Source organism: Phaethon aethereus (genome assembly GCF_964289735.1).
Source record: "Phaethon aethereus genome assembly, chromosome: 1".
NCBI lineage: Eukaryota > Metazoa > Chordata > Aves > Phaethontiformes > Phaethontidae > Phaethon > Phaethon aethereus.
Window position 1 is genome coordinate 215,158,743 of NC_138575.1, and position 14,927 is coordinate 215,173,669.

The window sequence follows — 14,927 nt, forward strand, 5'->3', positions numbered from 1 at the left end:
AAGTCAGTCTTGGGGTGGGCGATGAAGCCGTCATGTACTAAGCATGTGGAGGGGAGCCTATTTGTACGAACACAATCTTAAACTTGAAAATACTTGTTTCAATGGCATGCAGATCTGCAGAAGGGGATTCATTTCAGATAATCATGAGTGCTTATGTCTGAGCTAGTCCCTAGGTACCCTTTAGAGTCAATGGGTGCCTACAAATGGGCAAGTGCTTATTCTAAGATGTGTCATTGGACCTATTTTGGATGTCTACTTTGGGAAGACAGAAAAAGTCAGAAAGGCGTGTTTGTCTCCGTTGTCCCATAACAGCATTTAAACAGCAAGGTCAGATGCAGACATCTGCATTTAAACAGTGGAATCCCATGGGGGCGACAGTGACACGAGCAACTGAAGGAAAATAGCCAATAACTCTGACACTATTGTTTAAATTTTTTTCTGTGGGATATTTGGCTTTGGCACAGAATTATAACCAACGCAAATAAGCCAGCACAGATTTTACCTTCTCTTTTGTCCAGTCTCTGGCAGACGTGTCCACATGCTGAAGCTGCTGTTACATCCATGCTATCAGTAAAGTATGGGCTACGGAGACAAAGGAGCCTGACGTTTTACAGAAGTCTTGTGGCCAGACTGAAGGCAAATTAAAAACTCCAGCCCGCTCAAATTGTGCTGAGGCTTAAGCCATTGGAAGGGGGTGCAGCAAGTAAAGAGGAACTTTGAGGCTGACTGTGATACACAGGGACTTAGAAGACAGATATCTTCCTGAGTGAAGGCTCCTCAGCAGTGAGTTTCAGACTCACGTGGGGTTGCGAGTGCGGGGGAAAGCTGCACCATTTCCACTATTTTACTTTTCTGGAAAAAGGACACAGGAAGCTCAAGTTTCTATGTAAATAAAATCCATCCAAACACTGTCCAGACAAAATACTGCAAGTGTTCAGCGGCTAATATGCATGTTAACTGTAGCAGATGGTATTCTTTAATGACCTCTACTCAGTCAGTACTGCACAGTTTTGAAGTAGTCCATAAAGTATTAAGTATAATGAAGAGCTCTAGAGTCAATCAATAATTGGATTGCTATAACCTTGCGATGGTTTTGAGGTGTGAGACACAGTGTGAAATTCAGTGGGATACGGGCTCTTATTTATCATTTGACTAAGCCTCATTTACCACCCACATTAACAGCGCAATTAGCACAGGTTAGCTATATTGATCTGGAAAAATCTATGTGAAATTTAACCAATCAAAACAAAAAGAGAAAAAAAGAAAGACTTTTCTGTAGGATTTTGGCATGATCTCTTTTTCTTCAGTAAAATTCCACAAAGTCAAAAAGAGAAGAAAAGAAAGAAAATAAGGAAAGAGAAAAAAGAAAAAGGAAGTTTTCCTAAATCTAATCTTCTTATAAGTAAAATTATTAGAGGGCTTTCACTTTCCCAGGATCACTATGGCTCTGCTTCCCTTTGTTCTTGGTTTGTCTGTTGGTGAGTTCTCATGCTCAGGAAGAGAAGAATAACCTGGAATTTGTTATAACTCATAGCCTCTATAAACTGAGCAGAGAGGTTTTGTGTGGTCAGATGGCTTTCATAAGGACTACTAATTTCATCTTTTTGAAGATTTTATGGTGTTTCAGAGGAGTAGCCATAAAAATGGATTTAAGGTGTTGCCTCTGTTTTCCCTTTCTGGTTAGATGGCAGAGAGTCTGTGAAAGACTCAAAATCACAGTTTCAGTGTAGACCTGGCAGGTATTAGGCATTTTTCATGTAACCCATGATATGGTTCCATTTCTTATTGTCTTGCTAGAGCATCCAGAGCTTCCACAGTGCTGGTGTAACTACACCCACCATGTGAGTAGTGGGGCAGAAAAGCTGCTATGAGGTGCTGTGGTGCAGCCACCATATAACCAAATGCCCACCCTCATCAAGCACTTTATGCTGTGGGAATCCACGGATTTTGGCATCCTATTAATGCTGTGAATGAAAAATAAAAATTATTTGTGATTTTAGAAAAATCAAAGACAATTTCTGGGCTTGAGAAAATTGCTGGACTAATGGCAGTGGTTGCCACCAATATGCATGTGAAATACAAGTAGATGCGCCAAATTAATTTTATTTTTTAGCCCTTGCCTGGATTGTGTTGCTCAGCTGGATCTGAAATCGAAGGCCGCTTATTTTTCTGTCATCATTCATTTTGGTTTTGGGCTAATGAATGGATTACCTGAGCTGGACTTGCAAGATCTTGGAGAAATAATTTTCTTGTTTTGTTTCATCTGCACAGACTGCACTGGACATTCAATATCTTAACCTCCTTTTGGCTCATAATCCCTTTCCTAGACCTCTGTTTATGTAAGTAAACACATGACTTTTGGAAATATGTTGATTGTTACAAAATTCTGGAAATCCAATACATAAAAAGATCATCAGTAGTCTGAGAATGAACTTACGACTCAAAAGTGGTCTATTGGCACTGTATATCAAGATCAACATAGCCTGTGAGGGCATAAAATGAGACTTCAATACTTCTGTCAGTTTGAGTGTGCCTGAATAATATAGAATCATAGAATCATTTAGGTTGGGAAAGACCTTTAAGATCATCAAGTCCAACTGTTAACCTAGCACTTCCAAGTCCAGCACTAAACCATGTCCCTGAGCACCACATCAACACGTCTTTTAAATACCTCTGGGGGTGGTGACTCAACCACTTTCCTGGGCAGCCTGTTCCAATGCTTGACAACCATTTTCTGTTAAAATTTTTTTCCTAACATCCAATCTAACCCTCCTCTGCCATAACTTGAGGCCATTTCCTCTCGTCCTATCACTAGTTACTTGGGAGAAGAGACCACCACCCACCTCACCACAACCCCCTTTCAGGTAGTTGTAGAGAGCGATAAGGTCTCCCCTCAGCCTCCTCTTCTCCAGACTGAACAACCCCAGTTCCCTCAGCCGCTCCTCATAAGACTTGTGCTCCAGACCCCTCACCAGCTTTGTTGCCCTTCTCTGGACACGCTCCAGCACCTCAGCATCCTTCTTGTAGTGAGGGGCCCAAAACTGAACACAGGATTCAAGGTGCGGCCTCACCAGTGCCGAGTACAGGGGCACAATCACTTCCCTGCTCCTGCTGGCCACACTATTCCTGATACAGGCCAGGATGCTGTTGGCCTTCTTGGCCACCTGGGCACACTGCTGGCTCATACTTACCTGGTTGTCAACCAAATATAGTAATCCTTGGGGAGTGTAAGAGCTGATGTAAATGTCCTAATTAATCAGTGGCCTAACATAATAGTCAGGACTCCTTTAATGTTGTTCTGAGTTTTCAAATCTCATTACAAGTATGACTTGCTGACAGAGGGTAAAAATTTTTGTTTCTAATAATTTTCCTAATTTTTACCTTTTAGTCATGTATTGCCTCTCTAGGTAATTGGTGCAATCACAACCAGTTATGCAATTAGGCTAAATAGATGTGGTAATGTGTGTGTAATTTTGATGACAGCTGTAAAAAACTTTACTGAACTATGTGTAAGAGCATTACCACACATATGCAGTGGAGAGGCTTGAAATTCATGACCATTATGAAAAGCATGTATCACAAAATAAAAACCGGTGAGTCCACGGTAAAAAAAAAAGTTCTTTCAAGCTTGGTTTGAAAAACAAATCAGAACATTTTAAGTTACAGAGCTCAAAATAAACTTTCAGTCATGGTTTGATTAGCTGGCTCAGGGATAGGTCGAAGTTGGCTGTGTGTATCCTCATCACAGCAAGAACAACTTTCTGATAGAACAGGACTTTATATACCACTCTACAAACTTGGTTTTACTGCTGAGAACAGGCGCAAAGAAACTAACATGGTTATAGTCTTTATATTAGCATGGCCAGTGTGATGCAGCAGCAGTTGTGTGGCAGCTCAACCTCTTTTAGATCAGGTAGATCAGGCCAACATTTGTTTCCGGCTCAAAAATACTTTTTTTTTTTTTTTAATAAAGGGTCAGATTCTGCTGTCAAATGTGTTTCTGGTCCCCCCTGAAGTTAAGGGAGCTGAAGGTTATCTGCTGGGATAAAGAAAATCCCACTGTTGGCTCCAGCTCTTTTGCTTCTGACAAATCCAGTGTTGAGAGCACTGGCAGAAGAAATCAGGTTTACTACCTGCAAACAGCCTCATTGCTAAGGAGTGGTCCAAGAATTTTCTCTAGAGACCGTATTGGAGGACTTTCAACTATAGTATTATTTTGAAATACAAAGTATCTGACTTCCGTAGAAAAGTTGATTTTTTTAACCCATAAACCCGAGACATGAGCAATGGAACACTTCAGCCAAATACTCAGGTTTTTAAGCAATATATTTTTCTAAATAAATATGATTGCATCAGAATATCTCCTAGAAAAAGCCCAGTGAATTTGTAACCCCTCTGTTCCGGGCACAGTCTGAACAGCTCTCAGAAGGCTTCAACATCACTTTGTGTAGCTGTGCCCTTGATTTGGAATGGTTCTAGGAATGATCAAGTAGTACAGGTTTCAACACTAGCTACTTTTCACAAAATGCTCATCATGAGAAGCAAAAGTTAGAGAAACATGTTAAAGCAATTGCCAGGAAAAATGCAGAACACTTCACTCTGGACTCCCAACTAGCCAGTCATTTCTTACCCACACACTTTTCTTTGTACTGGCCAAGGTGTGAATCGGTAATTTCCCACAATTCAGAAAGCGGTGGGGCGGGCAACCACTTTTTCTTCATGCTCATTTGCTTGGGAAATGGAAGAGAGAAGGAGCACTCGGACTGGGTCACAACCCCATGCAAAGTCCTTGAGCTCTCCTGCAGTTTTCTATTTGCTCCCTGTGCATTTTTCAACTTCACTTTTTTTTTCCTCTTAGCATGCCCCATTTCATCAGTGCACGGACTGAGGGCTAGATGAGTTTCCAAGTCAACATACATGGTGTCCTGTTAAAATAACTTGTAGTGCCTCACTTTGAACACACAAATTCTCCTCAAAATGGCACTATATCACGCTGAAGAACAGCTTCGCAACATGGCTAGCTCCAAATAGAGTTAAACCACACTTGGTTCTGTGGCAGTAACTGACACTGGGCCAAATGCCCAGCTCCCCAGATGCAAACAAGAACAGAAATAATAACTGCATGCTGTCTTATGCTACCAGGAATGAGCTTTACCCTGAGCACCTATTATTTTTTTCCTTTCATTAGGAATAAATGAATTAGCAGGCAGTGAGGAATACGTCTTTAGGAAATGTTCGCAGACTAGGTCTGATAATTACTCTTCCCACATGGGCGATATTGATAGGCTTCTAAAGTGCACTGTCCTCTTTCAACAGTCCCACAAGGTCAGAATTGCAGTGAAATAAGACAACTTCTTTGTGACAGGCCTTGTCTCTCTTACCTCCATGTCCTTACAATTTGTTGACTGCTCTCTCTCACCACCTGCCTCTCACTTTCCTCTGTCTCATTCTTCTCTGTTCCTGAGTCATAATTTTTCTAGGGGACATTTGCTGCAATGAGCTGTGTGATGGGACATACTGTTGACATAAGGTATGCTGGAGATCCAGAGACTAACCATCTGGATTCAGGAGGGCTGTAAATCTCCGCAGGAGATATGCTAATATACATGGCCACGTAGTAATTGAACGCTGTCCTGGTTTCAGCTGGGATAGAGTTACACCTAGAGGCACACCTTGAAGCATCAGTGGCTGTGCATGAGGTCATGCTGGAGCACCTCAAAGCGTGTGGCCATGGATAAGCCATGTACAGTGCAGATACATTCCTGGAGGGACTGGAACTATGGGTAAGGCCACGCTGGAGCAGATATCTCTCTGGAGGCATTGTGGCCCATGGAGGAGGCCATTTTGTAACAGGTGCACCTTGAAGTGACTGTGACTGTGGATAAGTCTATGCCACAGCAGATACACCCCTGGAGAGACTGTGGCTCATAGAAGGGACTGCAGTCTGTGGATAAGTCCAAGCTGGAGCAGGGGCAAGGGGAGGAGTTCATTGCAATGTTAAACCCTATGGTCCAGTTCAAAGGGCCCAGGGGTGGAGACTGTAATCTAAATAACTTTAGATTGTTGTAACCTATGATTTGAGTTGCATGTTATAGGAATTACTACAGCAGTAACCACCCGAACCAATGGAGGACAAGCCTTACAAGAAGCAGTGCAAGTGCATCAGTGACCCAACCTGAGCTGGCTTTGGTGCCCACTAACTCCATGCCACACCATCTCTCCTGTCCGGAGGGACCACCACAAGAGATGGAGCCCAAAGTCATGGACTACATGAAGTCAATGGACATTTCATGGACATCTGTGGACATTTTACAGACATTTTACAGGGGTGGGTCATAGACTAAGGGAATGATAATTTGTGTCAAAGGATGGGAAGGGGAGTGGTTAATTAATGAGGTTGTATTGGATAGTGTGGTATCTGAGCATATTGTAAATGGTATGGAATAAGGGATGGATACTGTACTGGTTTCAGCTGGGATAGAGTTAATTTTCTTCACAGAAGCCAGTGTGAGGTTGTGTTTTGGATTTGGGATGAAAAAATGTTGATAACGTGCTGATGTTTTGGGTTGTTGCTGAGCAGTCAAGGACTGTCCAGCTTCTCGTGCTGGGCTGCCAGTGAGGAGGCTGGGGGTGCACGGGGAGCTGGGAGGGGACACAGCCAGGACAGCTGACCCAGGCTGGCCAACACTGCCTGCCCGTGGGGAGTGGGGAATGGATTCCTTGTTGTGCTTTGCTTGTGTGTGCAGCTTTTGCTTTACCTGTCAAACTTTGTCTCAGCCCATGAGTTTTCTCACTTTTACTCTTCCTATTCTCTCCCCTGCCCCACTGTGGGGGAGTGAGTGAGCGGCTTAGTTGCTGGCTGGGGTTAAACCATGACAAACACACAGTCAGGCTAAAGTTGACATACCACCATGGTCATCTGAAACAGTGATTTCCAAAAGCTGATCACCAAAGTTACTGGTTGCTCAAGGTCATACCTTCAAATGACTTGTCAGCACACACCAATGAATCGTTATCAAATGGAATTAGGGCCTTTGGGCACCACTTTCTGGACTGTAAAGCCACTTTCATTTGGCATAACCTAAGACTGTCTTCCTCTGCTGCTAAATGGCATAGCTCTCCCACAGACAGAGAAAGCCCTGCCTGCATCTTCTCCACCAGGCAGCAGTTGTTGGGTACACCAGTAATGTGTGGGGAGCTCCAGGATGTAGGCTGGATGCTGCTGGGATGAGATAGGAGCTTGCCCAGGTGGAAACCACCCTAGAAGGAGAGCACCTGCCATGGGCAGTTGTTACCCCAACATTCCTTTTCCTTCCAAGCATCTATGTCCCAACTAACTACCCTAAAACATTTCTATCCCCTTTCTTGCACCTTAAAGCATATACTTTGTCTTAAGCTGTTGCACTGCCAACCACGAACTGGCTACCTGGCCTGTCATGATTAAGTTTGGGAACTAGCTTTTGTTGACCTGCTTCATATATTTGGCTGCAACTGGGCACCCCTGTTAAGTTTCTCATTTGGGACAATACATCAGGCATGGGATGTGCTCAGCCACCAGCCTAGATTCTCCTCTGGGCTTTTACACTGAGATCGCTCTGAAATAAACACACCTGGAAAAGATTTGACTCATGCAAACTTTTAAAAATTTAATGTATTGACTCATTCCTGATTGTAAAGTCAGTCTGGGGAAAGAGCATCTCATATTTCAAACACTAAATCCTCTTCTCCTCAGTAGAGGACACATTAAGAGTAAAGCAGTTCAGAATTGGATCTTGGCAGTTTGAGAGCACCTACTGTTTTCTTGTGACTCTGGCAATTGCTTTCCAAAGAAACCTTGGCAATACAGGAGAATACAAACTAACTTACATGTTTCTGAATTGCATAAGATTAGCTGTTTTACTGAAACAAACTGGTGTTTATTAACAGAGCTCAACTGCTATGCACTATATCAAGACTAGTAAATATGAGGTATGGTACCAATGATTACCTGAATGTATGTGGGTGCTTAGCACAAGTGCTGAGTGACTGGTGGAAAACTTGATTTGCTAAGCAAATGGCTTGAAAAAATTAAACAACTGGGTGATTTAGTAAGCAATCTATCATTTTAATTACCTTTTATTACATTTCCAGTCAGTTATTTAATGATTTGGGTTTTTTTGCTTTTCAACGCTTCCAGAATAATAGTTATGCTGGTTAAATTTTTGGGTATTACTAATGGTTACCCAGAAGTACAATCATCTGCCTTTTGGCTAGATGACAACACAGAGTCTGTAATTCCAACCAAATCATATTGCAGGGTAGGGACCTCCACTTATAGGGAATCGGTGACATTCAGTGGCAGCGCCTAAGGGGTGAAGGTCTACCTTATCTTTTTTTGAAGATTTCAATATGTGTTAGGAAATCTGTACTGCCAAAATTAAATGCTCAACAGAATTTTTTGAACTATGTCTTAGCCCTTCATACAAGCATGCAGAAATGCAAGTAAAAATTGTGACTTTGTAAAGAGGATACCTTTTGCAGATTTGACTACAGCTATGGAGTACTTTTACTCTTAAAAGATCATCAAGAAACTGCCCCCTCCCTGCTGAAATAAATTTCTTGTCACTAAACCAAATAATCCTGACTTTCACAGGCTACCCAAAGCCAGATTTGGTTTTATGTCCCAGAATACAACCTCTCTCCCTTTTCTTAGAAAGGTTGCCAGTTTTCTTTTACAGCTTTGTACTTAAGATATGGTCGTAAATTTGAATTCCAAGCCATTTGCTCCAACCATCTTTTTAACATTAACAAAAGAGTAGCAAGGAGAGAAACATAATAAAAGAAACAAACAGAACAAGCAACGCAAAGTAAAAGGACTCTAATGAAAGCAGTAACTTACTGTAGCTACTTTCACTATCGCTGGCATTAGAAGAAACATGTTCTGCAAGAACAGTACAGCAAATTAAAGAACATAACCAAGCACCACAGAGCCGCAGAAACTTAAAAGAACTGCCACAGTCATGCAAAAGTGCGGAGAGGAAATAAAAACTATGCAGTGACATCACCTGAAAACTCTTAGATAATTTACACAGGTAAAATGAAAGCTTTCTCTCTTGTGGCATTTCAGAAGGAGACTATACATATTACCTAGTGATACACATCATGGCAAAAGCCACATCTTTTCTTGATAAGATAGTTAATGACATCTGAGATAATTTCGAAGTACATTATAGTCCATTTGCATCTCACTGGACATCTTGACTAATTTCATGAAACCTAAGTGCCTGCTCATATTATCGTGCACTATCAGTAGCGTGAATCATTAATGCATTGGAACTATTCCTGCTAAACTTCTAACCTGTGTCCATCTTTAATCACTGTGCACTATTCTGAAGGATTAACAAATCAACATGAAAATGGTTTTGATATAAAGTATTGTGACTGTATCTATTTTACCCTGTCCAAGAATAGAAGATCAAGCCAGTGAAAAAACTAAGAAAAAAAATTGGAAGAAATCTTTTTTCAGACATTGTCTAGCTTCAGGATTTGAGCCAGAGTACGAAAACCTTTACCAGACCAGTCTGGATGGGTGAATAGGGATATAAGAACTACCATGATATAAGAACGACCATGATGGGTCAGAGTTGCGGTTTGGGAAGTCTAGTGTCCTGTTTCTATTATCATATTACCTAAAGGAAGGTACAGTCTATATCATGTGAAGTTCCAAAACTGTAGTCAGCAGACTGTTTATGGTCAGAAATGCTATATGGTCTCCAGGAGGTCTGCAGAACCATGTTAAACAGTGGTTTTAATAGTATCTCTGGTAGAAATGCTGATAACCTTGCACCTGAAAGATCATTTGACAGTTGAAACTTTTCAGCTGGTCCAAGACAATTAGAAGCCGATGGTATAATAGCTTTACTGTGGGGAGCCACCCTGGGTTAATGAGAAAGGCATGGTTGGTTAACAGCATGGTTAAATGGACAAGGTGTATAAATAAGTCACCTTCTGACAAACACTAGGAGCCAAAATTGGTCCAATATTTGTCATTAAACCAGTGGGCAGATTAGGCTGTGGCTGACGCACAACACTCACCTGCAACTGCCTCTAAAACATTCCCAGTGAAAGAAGGAACTCATAAAAGCCAAGAATCCTTGGGAGGAGCCCAGAGTAGACCATGCATGGTCATGAAGGATAACTATGGGAACAGTGCCAAGACCACCTCTTTGCAAGGTGCTGCATTTGCATGACATACCAATCTAATGGCTTGGAGTTCATAGAGTGGGACTGATGGGGTTACTGGAGCAGCATAAATGAGAGGGGATGATATCTGCTAAAAATAGTAATGGAAAACTTTGATCTTGGGCTTAGTAAGAAGTTTTTAAAAATTAAACTTAAATTTTGAAGAAAACAGTATATTGACTTTTGGACATCACATAGCAGGTTAACAAGGGTTGTCTCAAACTAATATGCTAATCAGGACCCTGAAGTACTTTATTATATCCTTCATAGTAAGAACTGTCATTGAAAAGCATATTTCAGTTGAATATTAGTAAAATTTGGGTGGGTGGGAATGTCTAGAGGTGTGTCAGTAATTGAAAGCTAGGTGCAATATTAATAGAGAAACTAAAGCCTATATAATACCTCTGTGCTACTCTTCCCTTAGAAATGTGTAGAATTCAGTAATTTCCTCTCAAATTGTTGGATGTTATGGAGATTTGTCTTTGTAAGGACACAGATATTCAGGAGGGTTATCAGAAGAATTCTACTTCTCTTTAGGCAGGGAAGGATCTGCATTTGTTGCTAATGAGCTGCTACAACACTTTAAGTAAAGTAGCAGAATGGTTAAAATTCAGGTGGCAGCGACATTTTGTCTATCACAGACAAAACTAGTCTTGCAGAACTGCTCCTCGTACAAGAGATCAAGCTTTCATCTTTAAATTGTGAGCTACTATATGGCTTAAAGTTAAACCATTAAAATCGTCCTTCAACAAATTAGTCAGGAACTGAATAATCTCTAAAATTGTGTGCATGGATGTGCATTCCTGCAATTAAAAAGCACATACAAAACAGTAGGCGATGCAGTGTTAACATTCACACACATTTTGCTCTAATTATTTGGCACTTAAGAAAAAGAATAAAAACTGAAGAAGAAGCAGCCAGACACATGCAAGCAGCATTTTGTTTAAATTATTTAGCTCTGGATACAGAATATAATGTAGCTATCATTTTAAACAGAAATCAGCTGCAAATATTTCACTCTATATGATTTTTCTGGCCTAACTTTTGAGGAAGCAAAATTGTTTCTGAACAATTATCTGACACATTACACATTCTGCAATGCCAAGTCTTGAGACAGGATTGCTGCATCAGAAAAAGAGATTGATTAAGGTTGCATGACAGAGAATAGGTTGGTAATGGTGAAATGAGTCCAAAATTAACTTTGGAGAAGGCATGGTCTTCTCTAGCCTGCAAATGACTTTTTCCATTAATAACAAATACTAATCTAAAATCCAGCAAAGTAACAAACACTCCCATGCAAAAAGCTGAAAATGCAGAAGCAACAGCATAAAATAACTTTCTATTGATCTCCTCAGGCTGTGATCAAGTTAAAATGTTTAAGTTTCCCTTGAGATGCAGAGGGAGGGATTGTTGCTGAAAAGAACAGTCTAGGCAGCAAAACAAGTTCTAGGTATGCTACTCTACAGAACTGCCATGATGGGAACAATAACATTCTGTCAGAAACAAAAGGTGTTATTACAAAAGAGTGAAAGTCTCTGCTTGATACACTGTATGTTATTTAATATCGTCATGCAGAACGAAACGACTGAAACATTTTTAATGCATTCACAGCTGGGTAACAAATAAAACTCTATCTTGTGCATGCTAGGAGTGGAGGGTCCTCAGAGAAGGAACAGAAGCCAAAACAAAACAAAACAAAAAAAGATTTACAGTGACCATTCCTGGGAACTTACTCAGAGTCTTTGTTCCATAACCGTCGTCACCTAATCCGGGGATGTCCTGCACGGAAGTCCCCAGAGAGAGCAATGAGAAAGGAAGAACAGCCGCAGAAGAGGAAGGAAGAAGTCAGTGGAGTTGAAATGGATACTACCATGACTGACCATGTTGACGGAGCAATCTGGATCCCTGCTTTTTCTTTCTGAAACAACTTTAAACCCATACTCTATGGGAATGCAGCCAATGAAAGAGACAGTGACCGTTATACATGGCTTTTGGAGCTGTGAGGAAGAAGGAACAACCCAATAAATAAAATCCCAGAAATGATCCTCGCCAGATAAATTTAGGAGAGAACTATTAAGAAAAAAAGGGAATATCTGGGCTTGGAGGCAGCATATATTTTTAATAATGCTGGTTTTCTGTACAATTTCAGCAAGCAGTAAATGCCCGGGGAGGTACACATTCCAAGATCCGATTTACTTCTTTAAGCTGTTAGCGTGAATGCTTCATTTAACCATTAAACTTTCAGTGAAGCTGCCCATGGCAATCAAGATGGAGAATGTCAAAGGCAAAAAAGAGATTAGAGAAGACCTCTTAGAAAGTAATGATTTAGTTCACTATTGTGAAAGAAATCACATTTGCATTATTTTGAGCCAGTTCTGATCTGGGAATATTTAATCGGAGTCAAGTTTGGATTTATGACAGGTGCCACAACAACTTTGAGGAGTCCCGTTTGCTCTTCCAAAAGTTAAGGTCACTGTTTTACTCTTCTGAAAATTATGTTTCCAGGGAAGGAAGGACAAGCTGGATCCAAATTGCAGTCACACATTGGTCACAGTAGTAATACCTCTCCTGCCTGCCTACGACAGATATTTGCCTAGATGTGTGGGGTACTGATATCATGCGTGTCACCCATTTTTTGTGCTGCTGCATGTGACATCGTCTCCAAGAGGTTACTTACGTTCTGGATCACTTGTTTCCTGCTCACTCTGCTCCTTGCTCTTGTAGAATGGGAATTTTCGTGAAAAGATGAAGTTCTTTTTACGCTTGTCATTGAATGACTGTGAAGGAGAAAAGGCATGGGGCAAAAACAGGGACGTCTAATTGTTGTCACACTCATGCTGACAAAACAACTAGTTTGTAAAAGTGGAGAGAACTGTAGTGACTCAAATCAGTCCAAACCAAGCGGCTGCAAAGGATCAGAGGTGGTTGCGGTGAGGTCTGCAGGTTGAAGGCAAAGTCCCTGGAGACTGGATCGATTTGATTACAGAGGTCTCAAATCACAGCCTTCAGCTCCTTGTTTGGAAACTATCGTGTTTGGCTTGTTCAGATAAAGGGCTACAGATGGCTCAGCATGCTTTGAGATCAAGCCACTCATCTTTAATCATAGCAGACTGTGCACAGAATTAATTAACTGGCTGAAAAAGAATAGGCTGTGAAGAAGAAAGCAGAAGCCTTTGATTTACTTGTAGTAGGTATGTGAATTCAGCTCTGTGCCAATTAAAATCAAATATTTTTTTCTGCTGATGATTTCATAGTGTTTTATTTGGCCTCTTAGTCGATGACAACTTAAGTGTTTTTTAATGCTTTTTTCCATAATTGAAGAAAATGTAGTTTTGTTTATTTTATACGTGTGTATTTACTCATTAGGTTCCTCTGGATATGCTTTTAGTTTTATGTGATTTAGAGATGGAATTCTGCTGATAAGCAGCATTTCATTGCATGTTGAGCAACACATATTGCTTTATTTCTTCAAATAGGGAATTAATATGGAAGGAATTGGTATTTTTACATGATAAAACCTTTGACTTTATAGAGAGTCACAAGGGCTCATGGCACTGTACTATATAAAAGCAGGATATGCCAACTTGGGACATCTATTTCAGATACTAAATGAGGAATCAGGGTCCCTATACGGTCAATTGAGAGAAGCTACGCTGAGCTGAAGTGATCTGTGTTGTCCATCAGATCACGTCCTGCACTGTAATGTGCAATGCCCAGACACACGACTTTGCAAGTGACCACCTCCAGGAGAGCACAGACCTTCTTAACGCGTTTAAAGGACCAATGTAATGTGTTTGTCATTGCTCGAACGAAATATAACCAGTACTGGGCTCCAATTCTGAAATGGAATAGATCTAGAGTTTCAGAACATAATTCATTTCCTTACATTTTGGAAGCACAGCATAAAATGTGGCTTAGAACACGTATTTCCGAAACATGTGAAGTTAGGTACTGAAAATCTCTATTAAAATAGTTGTCTACTTGTGTCACGAAAGTTTCATGCCACTTTTACATTTCAAGCATATTTAAAGTTCAGTAACTGAAAACAAAGGAAAAAAATGCACATGTGGAATAAATGATCCATGAATATCTTTCAGAGTATGTAAACATTCAATGTGAAAGTAATGTGGAGGTCATGCACAAATAATCCATGCAATTTCAAAACAAAGCAAATATGAAAGAAAGCCAGAGTAAAAAAAAAAATGCACATGAAGGATTAAAGTAACCTGTGGATGAAAAGAGGACTAACATGCACATTACATCACTTTAATGACCTAAAGGATATAATTAAATTATAATGTGCTTTCTGTGATCATTTATTTTTTCCAAAGGAAGGAATGTAGCATGTTAACATTTCCCATTTTGAAAATGTTTGTCACGATTCATCTGAATTTAACATAGTACTACTATAGGTATTACACTTTAAAAGGGAAACAATATATATATAATAGCACCTCAGAAAAAACACAGGTGTTTTAAAATGACAATCACTTCATTACTAAATGCCATTTCACTTTGGAATTAAAGCGAAAGTTATCAAATTGATAAATAAATATGCTGTGTTTCACAGAGAATATACGATAAATAACATGTATAAGTATTCTTTTTCAATTTTTTCCCCAACAGTTTAGAGCAAAAAATTCAGAAAGTCCGTTTTCATGAGAAAAGCATATATTTTTTTCAAGCTGATACATAATCTAACAGTG

General features: G+C 40.3%; 1 protein-coding gene across 7 annotated transcripts in view; it reads right to left on the reverse strand.

Moving 5' to 3' along the window:
* Positions 1-14,927, reverse strand: part of DLG2 (discs large MAGUK scaffold protein 2) — a gene marked incomplete at both ends in the record, with an annotated part of 787,463 nt that overhangs the window by 13,110 nt on the left and 759,426 nt on the right. For 5 of the 7 annotated variants that reach the window (XM_082013954.1, XM_082013951.1, XM_082013955.1 and 2 more), the window contains one exon: positions 11,955-12,000. In XM_082013954.1, coding sequence (XP_081870080.1) covers positions 11,955-12,000 — 46 coding nt within the window. Of the gene's footprint in view, positions 1-8,878; positions 8,921-11,954; positions 12,001-12,898; positions 12,999-14,927 lie in introns of all 7 variants that reach the window. The other 2 variants (XM_082013953.1, XM_082013952.1) reach the window with 2 other exon arrangements.